This window comes from Pseudorca crassidens, chromosome 2, assembly GCF_039906515.1.
Source record: "Pseudorca crassidens isolate mPseCra1 chromosome 2, mPseCra1.hap1, whole genome shotgun sequence".
NCBI classification, from domain to species: domain Eukaryota; kingdom Metazoa; phylum Chordata; class Mammalia; order Artiodactyla; family Delphinidae; genus Pseudorca; species Pseudorca crassidens.
In genome coordinates, this window is record NC_090297.1 from 28,561,689 (window position 1) to 28,579,197 (window position 17,509).

The 17,509-nt window shown below is 41.0% G+C and overlaps 1 protein-coding gene across 1 annotated transcript in view; it reads left to right on the top strand.

Moving 5' to 3' along the window:
- Positions 1-17,048, top strand: part of AGO4 (argonaute RISC component 4) — a 45,887-nt gene extending 28,839 nt beyond the window's left edge. Inside the window, exons 14-18 of the mRNA XM_067725465.1 lie at positions 2,899-3,214; positions 3,365-3,499; positions 10,338-10,439; positions 10,694-10,893; positions 12,976-17,048. Of these exons, the coding sequence (XP_067581566.1) occupies positions 2,899-3,214; positions 3,365-3,499; positions 10,338-10,439; positions 10,694-10,893; positions 12,976-13,084 (862 nt within the window). The 3' untranslated portion in view covers positions 13,085-17,048. The remainder of the gene's footprint in view (positions 1-2,898; positions 3,215-3,364; positions 3,500-10,337; positions 10,440-10,693; positions 10,894-12,975) is intronic.
- The last annotated feature ends 461 nt before the right edge of the window (positions 17,049-17,509 follow it).

Below are 17,509 nucleotides of genomic sequence, written 5' to 3' on the forward strand. Positions count from 1 at the left end.
TATTTTGTGTCTGTCTTCTTTTGCTGAATATCATGTCTATGAGATTCATTCCTGTTGCTATTTTAAGTAGAAGTTTATTTTTTGTTGTGTATTATTTCATTTTATGAATATACTACAAAATTTTAGATATTCTTATACATTTATTATACAAGTCTTCTACATTTTTGGTGGAATTAAGTACTCTTTCTCTTGCAAGAGTGGAATTGCTGACTTATAGAAAATATATGTATTTAGCATTGATAGATACTATCAAATACAGTAGTCCCCCCTTATCTGCAGTTTCACTTTCCCTGGTTTCAGTTACCTGCAGTCAACCTCTGTCCGAAAATATTAAGTGGAAAAATTCCATAAATAAACAGTTCTTCAGTTTTAATTAATTAATTAATTTATTTATTTATTTATTTATTTATGGCTGAGTTGGGTCTTCGTTGCTGAGCATGGGCTTTCTCTAGTTGCGGCGAGCAGGGGCTACTCTTCATTGTGGTGTGTGGGCTTCTCATTGCAGTGACTTCTCTTGTGGAACACGAGGTCTAGGTGCATGGGCTTCAGTAGTTGTGGCACGTGGGCTCAGTAGTTGTGGCACGTGGGCTCCGTAGTTGTGGCTCGTGGGCTCTAGAGCACAGGCTCAGTAGTTGTGGCACGTGGGCTTGGTTGCTCCACGGCATGTGGGATCTTCCTGGACCAGGGTTCAAACCCGTGTCCCCTGCATTGGCAGGTGGATTCTTAACCACTGCACCACCAGGGAAGTCCCAATTCTTAAGTTTTAAATTGCATGCCATTCTGCGTAGCCCGATGAAATCTCGAACTCTCCCTCTCCATCCAGCCCTGGACATGAATTATCCCTTTGTCCAGTGTATTTAGGCTGTTTATGCTACCCATCCATTAGTATAGGAAAGAAAACCAGTAGATATAGGATTTGGTATATCCACTGGGCATCTTGGAACACATACCCTGCAGATAAGGGGGGACTACTGTAGTTTTCCAAAGTGGTTATACCAATTTATATTTCCACTGAGAGTTCTAGTTCTCATATTCTTGCCAACACTTGGTGGTATCAGTCCTTTTAATTTTAGCCATTTTGGCCGGGGGTAATAGTATCTCATGATGATTTTAATTTGCAATCCTCTGATGACTAATCATGTTAAGCACATTTTCATATGTTTATTGGCTAAGTGGACATCCTCTTTTGTGATGGGCCTGTTCAGTCCTTTGCCCATTTCTTAGATTGGGCGGCTCCTTGTTAATTTGTAGTTTCCTTGTCTGTTGAGATAATATCTGACTTGTCTACTCTACGATGTTTTTATGTGAAAACCTGTATGTGGAAGTGATTTGGGAAGTTAAATTTTGTGTGTGATATTAGTCATTTTCATACTTGAGAAGAAGGTGAATTTGAGTGCTTTACTCTTATACAGTTGTATCACAGTTCTCATTTTTGTCCTTGAATGAAACTTCTAGGTAAATAAATCCTTCCTGCAACATTGGTAGATGAGGTATACAGACCATGGGGGAAGTTAACCTAAAGCATGATTTAATTTTACCCCAAACAATGTAGCATAGTGGCATAGAGTACAGACCTTTTTGTCTGGCTTCCTGGGTTTGGATTCCAGCTTTATCACTTCCTAACTGTGTAATCTTGAGCAAGTTCCTTATCCTCTTATATCTCATTTTTTAAACCTGGAAATCTGAGATAATAATTGTACTACCCTCATAGAATTGTTGTGAGGACTAAATGAATTCATACGTGTAAAGTCCTTAGCACAGTGGTTGGTACATAATATATGTAAGCTGTTATTATGTTCTGTGTATGTATCTTATGTATATACATTTGCTCTTATACCCTACTATGCCAAACCCATGTTGTATGATGATATATAGAGAGAGAAATACAACCCAGGCTCTGCCCACATGGAACCTCATCTTTAGTACCTATTACATGAGATTGTCAGATTTGGGATGCCTCCTAGATATACTTTAAAAATCAGGCTTCCTTGGTGGCGCAGTGGTTGAGAGTCTGCCTGCCGATGCAGGGGACACGGGTTCGTGCCCCGATCCGGGAAGATCCCACATGCCGCGGAGCGGCTGGGCCCAGGAGCCATGACCGCTGAGCCTGCGCATCAGAGCCTGTGCTCCGCAACGGGAGAGGCCACAACAGTGAGAGGCCTGCGTACCGCAAAAAAAAAAAAAAAAAAAAAAGAATTTACCAGAGAAGTAATATATGCATGATATTTTTCTCCTTAATTCCATAGATAAATTAGTACCAAATAAATGAATTCATTATTTTAGCAAATATTATTTGAGTGCCAGCTGTGAGCAAGGCAGTGTTTTAGGCACCAGGGATACAGCAGTGAACAAGACAAAGCAAAACAAAATTCCTGCCTTCATGGAGCTTACATTTGTGTGTGTGTGTGTGTGTGTGTATACACAATAAATAAAATAAATAAGTAAAATATGTGGTAAAAGTGATAAATACATGGAGAAAATAAAATAGGGAAGGAGATAGACTTTATTCTCTTCCCTAAGTCTCATATATTGGGGGGTTTGTCCCAGTTCCATGTACATTGTGCAATTCAGTATCCATTGTAGAAATCCCAGGATCCCGAGAAAGCCTGTTCTGGGAAAGTTTTCCCTTTACACATAGAGATTTTGTTAAATTTGGGTTGGGTCCTCTTCTTGACTCTACCCTTCCCACTATTGCAGAAGAACCATGTTGGCTTCTTTAGTCAGTTCAGATTCATTGTACTGGGTGGCACAGATACTCAGTGGGCATTAGAGTTCTCTCCCAATGGGCACGTCTTTATTCTCATAAGATTATGCCTGTGATTATGTCTGGTGATCTTGCTAAACAAAAACATTTTCATCCATATGTCTGAGTGGCAATGTCTCCTTAAATCTGAGCAGGCCCTCGGTGTTCCAGCAGCCTGTCATCTTCCTGGGAGCGGATGTCACGCACCCCCCAGCAGGGGATGGGAAGAAGCCTTCCATTGCTGCTGTCGTTGGCAGTATGGACGGCCACCCCAGCCGGTACTGTGCCACTGTGCGGGTGCAGACGTCCCGCCAGGAGATCTCCCAGGAGCTCCTCTATAGTCAGGAGGTAATCCAGGACCTTACTAACATGGTTCGAGAGCTGCTGATCCAGTTCTACAAATCCACACGCTTCAAACCCACTCGGATCATCTATTACCGTGGAGGGGTATCCGAGGGACAGATGAAACAGGTACTCTCTTAATCCCATAGTTGCCTTCTGGGGCTTCTAGGTATCTGATGGAGTTTCCTCCCATCTGCCACTCCAAGTAAATCAGATCTGAGAGATGCCTGAGAGATTGGCAAGTTCTCAATTAAACATCATTTTATTTCTAACTCCTAGGTAGCTTGGCCAGAACTAATAGCAATTCGAAAGGCATGTATTAGTTTGGAAGAAGATTACCGGCCAGGAATAACCTATATTGTGGTGCAGAAAAGACATCACACACGACTCTTCTGTGCAGATAAAACAGAGAGGGTAAGAACACATAGGATAAGCTTTACTATCTGATGCAAGTGAATATGTTTTCGGTTTTTAAAAAATATTTATTTATTTATTTTGGCTGTGCCGGGTCTTTGTTGCGGCATGCAGGATCTTCATTGCAGCATGCGAACTCTTAGTTGCACATGCATGCAGGATCTAGTTCCCCGTCCAGGGATTGAACCCAGCCCCCCTGCATTGGGAGCGCAGAGTCTTACTGACTGGACCACCAGGGAAGTCCTGTGAATGTGTTTTTGAGTAGGCATACATATAGTTTTTTTTTTTTAAAGCAGAAGTGCCTAATAATAATTTAATAAGCATACTAACTCCAGTTGAGCTTAGATGAGCAATTTTGAATGATACAGGTTTCAAGACTGAATATTTCTCTTATGTGACAGCAATACTGGTTTCTGGAGTTTTTAGAGGGAGAAGTTAAAAAAAGCTATGTACACTATGGTGATACAGGAAACCTCCAAAGGGAAGGTTTACTACTTGGACTTTATTGCCATTTGCTATTTTTTGCTACCAGCGCCTAAGGCATGGTTCTAGGGTATAAAGAAAATTTCTCTTCCAAATGATTTTACATCAGTGCAGGGGATTCTTAGGGTACACACTTTGAATGCCTGTGATGTCACATTTACTAACCATGGGCAGGTTAACTTCTCTAAGCCGTAATGTTCTAACTGTAAAGTGTGGTAAGAACAATACCTATTTCACAGGGTTGTTGTTAAGGATTAACTTAGTAAATGAATGTTAATTTTGGGTACAATTTCCAGCATTTGATAAAAGGCATTTTGTGTAACCTTTTTATAATCTGTTATTAATGTGTAAACTAGGTAAATTTTAGGTACACAGTGTTGGATGACTTTACTTCTATGATCTTTTCTATGACATTACTTCAACTTTTTCAGGCCCTCCCTGATCCACTCCCAGAGAGACCAGTTCTTTCTGTTTCCTGATCTTGTCGCCTTGTGGGTCACTCCCACTGTTTTCTAGTACACGCTTAGTTTGTTTTATTTTTTTAAGGATTAGATTTTTCTTTTTAATTAATTACTTTTTGGCTGCGTTGGGTCTTTGTTGCTGCACGCGGGTTCTCTCTAGTTGCGGTGAGTGGGGGCTTCTCTTCGTGGCAGTGTGTGGGCTTCTCATTGCAGTGGCTTCTCTTGTTGCGGAACACGAGGTCTAGGTGCGCGGACTTCAGTAGTTGTGGCGCACAGGCTTAGTTGCTCCGCGGCATGTGGGATCTTCCTGGACTAGGGCTCAAACCTGTGTCCCCTGCATTGGCAGGCGGATTCTTAACCACTGCACCACCAGGGAAGTCCCACATGCTCCCACATTAGAGTTTCTGTCTCTAATCCAAGGCTGAGCTGTTTCTTCTTGTTTTCTGAATCATTAGAGAACTAAGGTTTTACCCTTGGGCCACAGGTCCACCAATCAGCTCAGATTCAAAATACTGTCTTCCAAATTGCCAAACTCTGACTTGGTAATACTTCTTAAATTCTGCTAATTCAAATTCTCTGAGTTCTTGACCGAGCTCTGGGCACAAAACATCCTGCCATCCCCTCCTTAACTGCATAGTCATACCCCATCCCGCTGTTGACTTGCTATCATGTAACTTTAGGACCTGGACTCTCTTTCTAAACCCCCAAGCTATCTCATAGCTTTGTTCTTGACCATCCAGTGTCACTCCTGACCTTTGAAGATTGACAGTCCCAATCCTTGGTCTACTTTGCACCACTGACACCAGCATCTTCAATTCTCTAAACATGCCTCTTGCCAGTCTCCAACTCTGAATTAGTGTACTTGCCCATTTCTTTTGCTGCTAGTCTTAGGCTGATTGAGGTTGCTGAGGAAAAAAAGTCATTTATTTAATAATGAACCATAATACAAGTTCTTGACAGCAAATCTCAGCCAGGCCTTTGATGCTGCAATTTCTTTTCATTTATCGTATTCCCCATAACATCTGTTCTAAACCTTTATACTCTTCTCAAGTCCCCAACCCCATCCATGAAGCATTCGTTGCCAACAATTTACATTGCCAACAATAGAATAACCTTCTGTTTCCTCCAGAAAACAAAATGGAGAAGGCATGAATTTTCTTGGCTTCCTCCCCTTTACTTTCAAATTTAGCTAAATCTGTGTTTTCTTATTTTCTTCCTTGAATCTCAGAGGCTAATCTCTCCACCTATGCTTTTTTTCCCTCCACCTATGCTTTTGTTTTTAATGCTTTCTGCCTTCTTTAGAGCCTCACTTCATCAATTATCCATTTTTTTTCAAAATTTCAGTTTTCCCCATTCCGTTGCTTCCCTCTCCTCACCTTTTAAAGTTTCTCAACTCTTCCTCAGTCTCTCTCAAAACTTCCCTTCTCCCTCAATCTACCTGCCATTTTTTCTTTCCTCCCTTTCATGACCAAACTTATAGGAAAAAAAGATTTGATTTTCTTTTTGTATCTTCTCACATAATACTTCAGTTCTCTGTTGCCTGACTTTTATTTCACTGACTCCACTGAGGTCGTTCTCTCAATGACTTGCTCATTTTGAATCCAGCGATATCTTGTCAAATTCCCACACTGACCTCTTTGAAGCACTTATGGATGTTTGCCTTCTTTGGCCTTAGCAATATGATTTTCCAGGCTCACTACCTACCTCTGTAATTAGGCTTTCTTTGACTCCTCTTCTTCCTGTGTCCATTAAACATTGATGCTTCCTGGCATTTCATATTTCTCTCTTCTCTTCTCAATTTCAACTCCCTTAGTCTCACCGACTTTTCCAGATTCACGTACTTGCTTATAGATTCCTAAATCTGTATTTCCAGCCCCAGATTTTCTATGCAGCTCCTGATCTGCACTTCTGTCTACCAGTTTACTTAGATGCTCTGTAGGCATTGTATCAGTCAAGATAGGCTAGGCTATGCTGTGGTAACAAAAGACTCCAAAGTCTTAGTGGCTTACTAAGATTTATTTCTTGTTCACATTACACATTCATTGTGGCACTGCTACGGCTGGGACCTCGCTGTCCTCCCTCTGGAACCTAGGCTGACAGAGAGGAAGCATCTGTCTGGAACTTCACCAGTCATTGTAGTAGAGGGGAAAAAAGATACATGACAAGCCATATGCTGGCTGTTAAAGCTTCTGCCCAGAAGTAGCACATTTCACATCACATTTTATTAGCCAAAGGAAGTTACATGGCCACTTCTGAGTTAATTGGGTAGGGATGTATAATCCTCACCCAGGGAGGGGCATGGGAATATTTGGCACCAGTGATACAATCTACCACAGGCATTTCAAGCAAAGCACATCTAAACCTTCTCCTTATTGTTTTATCCACATCTAAAAGCTATTCCTCCCCCAATTTTACTATTCTTCTATTGCTTGGCATCACTATATATTAGTCAGCCAAGTGAGAAACTTCAGAGTTGTCTTTAAATTCTTCTCCTCTCTTCCTGTCCCCGCTTCCCATGTTCAGTGGGTCAAACAATTCTCTGTGTTCTGCCCTGAAATCTCTTGGCTCAACTCTTCCTCTTGTGTGTTCCATCTGCCCTAGGCAGAACTCTTCAGTACTGCAGGAGACTCCTCGCAGTCTCCCTGTCTCCATTCCTCCTTCATAAATGCATCCTCCACCTACTGTCAGGGCTAGGTTTTTTTTGTTTGTTTGTTTGTTTGTTTTAAATTAGATCTTTCTTTTTTTTTTTTCCCTCTTGCGTCTCCCTCCCTCCCACCCTTCCTATCCCACCCCTCCAGGCGGTCACAAAGCACCGACCTGATCTCCCTGTGCTATGCAGCTGCTTCCCACTAGCTATCTACCTTACGTTTGGTAGTGTATATATGTCCATGCCTCTCTCTCGCTTTGTCACAGCTTACCCTTCCCCCTCCCCATATCCTCAAGTCCATTCTCTAGTAGGTCTGTGTCTTTATTCCTGTCTTACCCCTAGGTTCTTCATGACATTTTTTTTCCTTAAATTCCATATATATGTGTTAGCATACGGTATTTGTCTTTCTCTTTCTGACTTACTTCACTCTGTATGACAGACTCTAGGTCTATCCACCATATTATAAATAGCTCAATTTCGTTTCTTTTTATGGCTGAGTAATATTCCATTGTATATATGTGCCACATCTTCTTCATCCATTCATCCAATAATGGACACTTAGGTTGTTTCCATCTCCGGGCTATTGTAAATAGAACTGCAATGAACATTGTGGTACATGTGTCTTTTTGAATTATGGTTTTCTCAGGGTATATGCCCAGTAGTGGGATTCCTGGGTCGTATGGTAGTTCTATTTGTAGTTTTTAAAGGAACCTCCATACTGTTCTCCACAGTGGCTGTATCAATTTACATTCCCACCAACAGTACAAGAGTGTTCCCTTTTCTCCACACCGTCTCCAGCATTTATTGTTTCTAGATTTTTTGATGATGGCCATTCTGAGGGCTAAGTTTTTAAAATACAGATCTTATCCTGCCACTCCACTGCTCAAAAATCTTCATGTTACCCCTGTTGCCTACCAGATGCTTCCTTATGGTGCTCGGTGTTTTCCCACGGTAGCCAAAACACATTTAGTTTGATCTTTCACCATGCCCCCATACACCTTCCATTAGCAATGTGACTATTTCCATTTCCCATATACATTGTGTATTTTTATCCCTGGAATGACCACATCCATCCCACCTTTTTTTCCCCATTATTTTTATAATAAGATATAATATAGACACAGTAAAATTCACTATTTTTAGCATACTGTTCTGCATGTCTTGACAAATGCATACAGTTGTGTAAAACTACCACCTTAATATATAGAATGATTCTGTCACACATAAAAACTCTCTTATGCCCTTTTGTAGTCAACCCTTTCCCTTACCTACAGCCCCTGACAACCACTGATGTATATTCCGTCCCTATAGTTTTGTTTTTCCCAGTATGTCATATGAAAAGAAGTCATAGCCTTTGGTCTGGCTTCTTTTACTTAGCATAATGCATTTGGGATTCATCCACGTTATTGTGTGTATCAGTAGTTTGTTCCTTTTTTATTGCTGAGTAGTATTTTGTGATGTAGATGAACCACAGTTTGTTTATCCATTCCTGACTGCAAGGGGTATTGGAATGTTTCCATTTTCATTCTATCCCCTCCATCCAACCTGTACTTATCCTATAAGGCATGGCTCAACCATTTCCTCCCACCAGCTTTTCCCAGTGCCTTCCATAAGGCCCTTATTACATTGCATTGCAGTGCATTGCCTGTGACTTTCATGAAGAGCAGGAGGGCAGGTTCTTTAGTTCTCTCTGTGACTCTGTCTCTCATCCCCAACATCTGTTGCAGAGCCTTGCACGTGGTGCTCAAGCAATAATTATTGAAATGAACATGCCTGGACCCCCTTTTCCCCAGGGCAGCACCTCTTTAGGTTCTCATCTGTAGATTCCAAGAGATTTTTAAAAAGGGATTCTATGGTCAAATAAGTTTGGGAAGTGCTGTATACTCCATCTCCCTCTTAAAGATTATACGTTACTAGATAAAGGTTCTGAGAAGTCATACAATAGAAAAACCTTTCAACTGTGGTTTAACCCCATATCACTCAAATTTATTTGACCATGAAACACCTAAACACATCCTGCAGAACTAATATTTCTAAAGCATACACTTTGGGAAACAATACTAGAATGATTGTAGCTCAGTTACATTTCCTCTTGTCCAGCTAAGTACCCCAGGTCACATATGAATTTCATGGAATGAGACTTTTCTATACTCATGTATGTTGTTATTATATGCATTGGTGCATGGTCTTCAGCTGAAGTTAACAATAGTTAGAATGGAGCCAAATAAATTCCCATCAAATCTGTGCCAATATGCTAAATGTACTACCTCGTGTGGAACCCATGTGTACAGCAGAAGTGGATGAAAACTGACCAAATAGCAAGATTTAATTCCTTTCCTTGAAGTTCTCCTCTCTGCTTTTCTAGAAGTTTGATTTTAGAATTTGGCTCTAGAAGAACTTTAGAATTTTAAAAGTATCAGAAATCATCACCTAATTTTATGGATGATTAGATTGAGGCTTTGTTCAAGGTATGTAGTTACAAGGCTGGGCTTAGAACAGAAACTGTGGCTTTCCTAATTCTCATTTCAATGCACTCTTCCTGACAATACATGTGCCAGTGAATTCTTTTATTGATCCTGTAAAAGTATTAATTTTGTTGAACCTGGTGAACCAGTTCACAGATTCCTTCATCTTAACTTTTTTTTTTTTTTTTGTGGTACGCGGGCCTCTCACTGTTGTGGCCTCTCCCGTTGCGGACGCGCAGGCTCAGCGGCCATGGCTCATGGGCCCAGCCGCTCCGCAGCATGTGGGATCCTCCCGGACTGGGGCACGAACCCGTGTCCCCTGCATCGGCAGGCGGACTCTCAACCACTGCGCCACCAGGGAAGCCCCTTCATCTTAACTTTTACTGAAAGTTGTAGGTTGTTTTTTTTTTTACTCCAAATAAGGAATAAAACTGATTTTTTTCCCCCTCAGGAAGCTTATCCATCTTAAATGTCTTCTTTTCCACCTCTGTGAACACACCGAAGTGTCATCTGTAAAATAGATGACAATAATGTAGCCCAAAGCCACAGGTAAAATAATTCTTTGTCTGGATTCCCTTAGAGAAGCAGTGGAGTATATTTGAGAAAATATCTAAGGTTGAAATAGTTGGGCTAACGGAAAGTTACAGAAAATTCAACATCTTGAATTAAACTGATTTTCAAGAGTTCCCTTAAGAGCAGTATACTAACTTCTTACTAATGGCTTGAGCTCAATTTAGCACTTTGATGACTAATGACACTTTTTTTTTTTTTTTTTTTTTAAGGTGGGGAAAAGTGGCAATGTACCAGCAGGCACTACCGTGGATAGCACCATCACACATCCATCTGAGTTTGACTTTTACCTCTGTAGTCATGCAGGAATTCAGGTAATTTGGAAGCTAGTCCAGGTCTTTGATTTGATAGGGAGGTGTTTGCAAATTCAGCAACTAGCTTGAGTAGACTTGTTATTAAACACTGTACATAACTTTGTTAATGCTTGTATCCTAGAACTGTTATCTTTTGGTCTAGGTATCTGCTTGTAGGTGTGCTAGGCAGGAATATTTCTGAATTTAAGTAGGTTTCAATTCTCTCAGGTCATCAACCCATGTCAGAGACATTAATCATAAAACTCTTTCTCCAGGGAACCAGCCGTCCTTCACATTACCAGGTCTTGTGGGATGACAACTGCTTCACCGCAGATGAGCTCCAGTTACTAACTTACCAGCTATGTCATACCTATGTGCGGTGCACACGCTCAGTCTCTATTCCAGCCCCTGCCTATTATGCCCGCCTTGTAGCATTCAGAGCAAGGTATCATCTGGTGGATAAAGATCATGACAGGCAAGTTTCTCAGGCAAATAAAATCTTTCTGTCTGTGTTTAGCAGCATATTAAAAAAAATGAGCTACTATAGAAAACCTTTAGGAAGAGTTAAACTTCCTTTTAGGGTTTACATTTCAAGGAGCAGATAAAATTGCATATGCCTTTAAGAGCTGATAATGTGACTTTTGGTCCAAAAATTGCCCAGGCTTGTTCATACTTGTATGATGTGTCTAAAGTCTGCCCCAAAAAGCAGTCTCATTTGAAACTGCCTGTGGATTTCCCATAGAGCCAAATGCATTTCAGTTCTGCTCAGGTCCTAAGCAGCCTCAAAAGATGTCCAGCCCAGTGCCCTGGCTCCAGTCAGAGCAGTCACAGGTCTGTGGATTCCACTTCATGCAAGGGGGAAGTCCTGACCAGTTCACTTTACTTTCAGTACAGTCTTGGAGGATGTATCAGAGGGAACCTGGGTTTGTGTCGGGAACAGGTAGGGTACCAGACCATTCTCACCCCCAAATAAGGATCTCAGGAGAATCAGACATATTGACCTGTTATTGAGCTACTATTAAATAACTAAACAAGCTTTCTGCGTTAAATTTTTTTTCCCAAATGGCCATCTGTGAAGTGTAGTTGTTTCTGGGCTCTTCCCCAAGTCCGAATTCAGCTGCTAAATAGTAGACATTCCACTGCAAGTCTATTTCTGTACGGGTTGAAAGTACGCTATGATGGAAAATGCCCAGCTGTGGCTTTGTACCTTCCATTCTGTAATATACATATTCATTCAACACATTTACTAGGTATTGCCTGTGTGCCCAACACTGTACTAGGTACTAAAAACTGTAAGTTGAGGAAGACATGTTTCCTGGGATTTTATGCTTCAGTATGGGATACAATACACGCAAACGTAAAACTGACAATTAGCCCATAGCAGTATAGATGAAAGTGCAATTGGACATCAGAGGAAAGTCTGTTAGAGATTTCATAGCTGGATGGGTAGGATTTGGCTCTACAAAGAAGAGAAAAGAATTTTCCAGGCAGAGGGAATAATGGACACAAAGAAGAGAAGACAAGTGACATGTTTGAACAATAGCAAGTTTTCTTTGGTTGGAGCATTTGAAAGGGGAATAGCAGGCATGAAGCCGGAAGAATATGTTAGAGCAAGATTACCTTTGTTTAACGTAAAAGGCTAATCCTGGGATAAAATAGACATTACTCAACAGTTAATTGGATGTGAGTGACAGAGAAGGGGATGAAGTAAAAAATGACTAAGATTTTGAGCCTAGATGATAAGGGTAATAATAATTTAAGTAGAGAAGTCAGAAGAGGGATGGTGATTTCCTATTTACTAAGCTTTTTATCACATGGTGCCCTTAAAAGGTATGTTCAGAAGTTGTTACTGTTACCCTAAAAGATCAAGTTCAGAGGAGTTGTTACTTGTCCAGGGTCATATAGCTAGTGAGGGGAAGACAAGAAAGGCTGGTGGCATAGTAACATTTGCTGAGTATCTGTTATGTTGCAGCACTGTGCTAAGCACATTCATTCATTCATTCATTCATCCATTCAACAAATGGTTATTGAGGCAATGCTATGTGGCAGGCACTAGGGATTTAGTGGTGAGTAAGACAGACAAAGTTGCTGCTTTCTTGGAGGTTACATCCCAGTAAGGGAAATAAATAATTATCCAAATAATAATCTTTCAAATAAAATAAATGTAGAGGATTCTGTGAAAGTATATTCCAGGTGGCTCTGACCTGAACTTCAGAATCAGGGAAGATTTCTTTGGGGGAAATGACATTTGACTGAAGCCTAAAGGACAAGTAGGCATTAACCAGACATAGCAGACAAATGGAAGTCCTTGTGTAGGCACTGTTGAAGATTTGGTCTTTGCAGACATTATTCTAATTAATTGCAGCAGCCCATTAAATAAGTTGTATTGCATTTTCAGTTGAGCAAACTGGTGTTTAGAGAGACGTTACAAATTATTTAAGGAGCCACACCTTGAGCCCAAGATCTTGACTCTAGTACTATTCATGCTATTTGAAACATGTGGAGTTTGAAGTGGTCTTTTGTCACTCTTGGTTTTTTTGCTTTCTTTTCTTTACAGTGCGGAAGGCAGTCATGTGTCAGGACAGAGCAATGGCCGAGATCCTCAGGCCTTGGCTAAAGCTGTGCAGATCCACCATGATACCCAGCACACGATGTATTTTGCTTGAGAGTCTCAGAAAAAGAACTCAACCAGTTTGGCACACCATGCAGGCTCAAAATGTTTCAAACGCCTACTGCCTCTAGAGAGAGCCAAGTTGACTTCAGGTGGTCCTCTACCAGCAACTCAGAATAGTTGCACTGAATCTATACTTCGCAGCACTGTCTGATGCATCAACAAAATTGAGCCATTTTTTTAAAGTAATAGATACTCATTGATTATCTTTTCTGATGCACTGGACTGAATTTTTACCTCATCATGCAAAGGCTAATCAGCCTGAACTTTCTAAAGGACTTTATGAGAAAGGTTTCTATGGACTATTTTGCTAGCTGTGGTGTTCACCGCATCCCTCTAGTCTTACAAGAGAAGCTTATTCCTTTTTCCTGTATTCGTCGAGTGGGGTATATGCATAAATGGGAGAGAAAAACCAATCTACTTCAGTTCAGTGTAACTATTTAATTGTGTGGGTCAATAGGCTTTTTAATGGAGATTTCTGACTTCGCCACTGTAAATGCCTTTAACGAGCATTAATTTTTGAAAGTTTTACAGAGTTTTATTAGTTTTACTACTTTATGTATTGATCTCTACAGACTTGTGCTGGTGCAAGTACAGGCTGCCAGGCAATTGCACTATATTTGGCTGCAGATTCAGACAGGCAGTTCTCTTATTTGGTTGACTTTTGTGAATGTGTAACACATGTGATGCATGTCATGGTGACAGATAACACTGCCATCGTAAAAAGTACTCATGTTTCCCCCTCTTTGAAAAAAATTAGCTTTTAGTATTTTTCAGAGTTTTCAAAAATGCCCATTTTATGCTGCTGTGTGGTTTGTTAGATCTAAATGATTTTTTAACTTTTCTCATAGCAAGTTAACTTTGGCAATAAACATTTTTTTAAAGTCCCTCCTCTTCCTCCCCCTGACAGTGTAGTTTTTTAGATGAGATTTCGGTATGATTTTTATCAGCTATTTCTTATAGATCATAATCTGACAATTTTTGAAACTGGTCAGAAAAGGCATATATTTCCATGCCTTTTTTTTTTTTTTTTTTTTTTGCGGTACGCGGGCCTCTCACTGTTGTGGCCTCTCCCGTTGCGGAGCACAGGCTCCGGACGCGCAGGCTCAGCGGCCATGGCTCACGGGCCCAGCCGCTCCGCGGCATGTGGGATCTTCCCAGACCGGGGCACGAACCTGTGTCCCCTGCATCGGCAGGCGGACTCTCAACCACTGCGCTACCAGGGAAGCCCTCCATGCCTTTTTAAAGAATTCTTTTTATCTGTTTTATAGTCACAGTTGGTGTCCTGTCACTTTGTTTTAAACTAAGCTAGAACCAGGATGCTTCCTTATTGAATAGGCTTTGCCAGTCCTTAAGGTACCTTGAGTGATGCTGCAACTTGCAAAAATGTACCAGCATTTAAAACTTTATTCCCTGGGAATCAAGGTTACTCACACAATTACTTGTAATGGAAATTTTTTGCTTCTCTTTCAACCTGAAATGTACTTGGTGGGGTTTCCTTCCTTTTATTAAACTAAAACTGCATAGAAAAGGTTGCTTTTTCTTAATAGATTCTGGATTGCGTTCACAGGGAGAGAGGATTCCTTTCTTGTCCAAACAAAGGGAGTTGATCTAAAGCAAGCATCAGTTAAAATGTGGGGGAAAAGGTATTTTGTATTTAGTGTAGATAATACTTTGTGAATGGACAACAGTTACATAGAGTCTTGATAGTTCCAGCCAGTGTTTCCCAGCCCAAATTTTACTGACTTGGAATTCTCTGTCCTGGAACCTCAGGAGTGAGAGCTGAAAGGAGGAATAAAAGGCCCAGAGCCACTCCACATGGCTGAGGAAGGTGCTGGGGGAAGAGATAGATGCAGTGTGGTAAAACGGTTTTGCCACCTCTGTCTGGAAACTGCTGGTGGGGGAAACACTGGATCTAATGGTGAAGGATGTTGCTTGAACTCATTAGCTGGTCCAAATCTCTTAAACTAGCCTTCTCAAAATCCCAGCAATATAAAGCACTGTTTTTCTTCAGTCTTGTAAACAAGCTTGTAAATACGTTAAAGTTTACATTTCCATGTGCTGTTGATCAGCAGCGCCACCAGTGTTTGCTGAGACTGGTCTCTGAGAGTTTTATAATGTATATGGAGTTCTAAAGCTCATTAAGATACAAGTGCAGACGTCCTTGTTCTCTTCATAGAGTGGGATGAAAGCAAGCTCTGTAATTGAGGCACAACAGAGGCAGGAGTGAAGAAGATGGCAGATGTTAATTTCTTAAGATTTTCCTTTTTTGCAAATACCTCACTTGGACACACAAATCAGGACACGTTGGTGAGGGGCTGGCTGCTGCTTTTTATTCACACTTGTTCAGGGAGAGCACAGAAAATACCCTTCAGCTTGGCCACCCTGGACACAAGAGGAGGAAAAACGGAAGTTTCCTCTAGGAAAAGGATGACTTGCTGGAGTCCAGGATGTGAAGAACTCTTGGTGGCTGGCTGGCTGGCCAGTGGGTACCCCATCTGCACTTGAGTGCCTCGGACTTGCTTGTTAACAATGCACAGAAGAAGCGTCACTTCTCACCATCTCCTGGCATGTATGGAGCAGGGAGCAAGGCGGAGTGCCAGGAAGCCCTGACGTGCTTGCAGATGGGCTATACACTCGACCTTGAACTGTAGTTTGTAAGACCTCAGTCAGTCCTAGTACACTGGGGCAAATCAGTGTAGTGGTGGAGGAAAAGCCGGGAGGCCTATTTTTATAGGAAAACAGTACCTTTGAGGGTTTAATGCTGCCGTTTTGGACAAAAGGAAAGAAATATAGAAGAATTAGGATTGTTGGAAAAAACTTGCTGAGCGGTGAATCTTTAAGAGGTAATTACTGCAGAATCCGAGTTGCAGCAATACTCATTGCAAGCAGGTCTGAATGCATAGTTTTAATTCGGCTTGACAATTTGAACACGTTAACCCCTTGGGACTGACTGAATCATTATGCATGTGTCAATCAATGGGAGGTGTGCATTCTCTAGAAGTAGGTGTAGGCTGTTTGGTTTTTTTTTAATGCAGCCTGTTCAGGCACTGTCTTGTGGTGTGAAAGATTTAAATGTAGCAATGCTAAAGAGTTAACAATTTTGGGATAAGTCACGGGGACATTAAAAGAGTGGTGAAAATCCAAATGTTGAACCAATTATGTTTTGTTGTTGTTAGCTGTAGAGTGAACAAGCTGCCCAGCTGTCTGGGCAGGCAGAACATATTCATTCTTACTGTAAATTCTATTTGCTGCTTCCAAAGGTGATGATTTACAAGCAGACATATTCTATATGGTCTGTATTTTAGGATCTGGTGCCCAGCCTATATCAGAGCTTACCTACCTGGCTCAGCTACCTACCCTTCCTGTGGGAAAAGGTAATCCACTGTTTAACCAGGCTCACCCTCTCCGCCCTGCCCTAGCAACCCTTTGTGGATGTGCTGTAAGATTTTCTTGCTCAATAGCAAGGTGGTAGCTCTGCTTTCATTTTAAGAAAGTGGAGGCTGAGGGCATTGTATCAATACTGCTTCAACTCCAAGGATTTTTCCTTGTAAAATTAAAGGGAAGATCTTGTTATCGATTAACCATTTTCGTACCACTTGCTATTGACATATTCATGCTCTTTCTATGTCTAGTAGCTGAAAAATGTTTGCATTTGTTCATTTGACTAATGGTGTCATTTTTGTTTCTATATTGTTAGGCCTGTAATGTTCTAAAATGTATTTTATTAAATTTGGACTGGATGTATGTCTCTAGCAATACGAGGTACTTTCTAAACTATTAAGGGAGGGGTGGTATCTCTGAGTTGAGATAAGATGATGGTTGTTTAAATTTTGCAATTTTTTTTTGGCCTGCAGGGATATTTTGTGTTCATGTGTCCATAAAAGAATAAATTGGCATTCTTGTGCCAAACATTGTTTTTCTTGTCAATTGTCTAATAAATATAGTGTATACTGTAATAGCAATACACATGGTTACTTTTTTTTTTTTTTTTGGCCACACCGCACAGCTTGTGGGATCTTTGTTTCTCAACCAGGAATTGAACCCACACCTTCGGCAGTGAAAGCACAGAGTCAAAGTTTGAAGAGTTGAAGCCAGGCCTATCTAACTTCATTATACCTGCTACTGAGGGTGAAATTATAGGAACTTAAAAAGGGAAACAATTTTTGTCATGGGGAGTCAGGAAACACTACAGAGTCATGAATTTTGGGATAGATCATGAAGCACACGTCAGACTTTGCCAGGTGGATAAGTGGGGAACAAGGGGATTCTAGACACACCGTTCCCTCACAGTAGATTAGCTATAATTTTTATCTACTCCAATTCTTTCCTTTATTACTTCTTTGGGTGATAGAATCCCTCTTTCTTACGGGAACCCCATTATTTTGTGTGTTTCAAGTGAGTCCAAATGGCCTTCCTC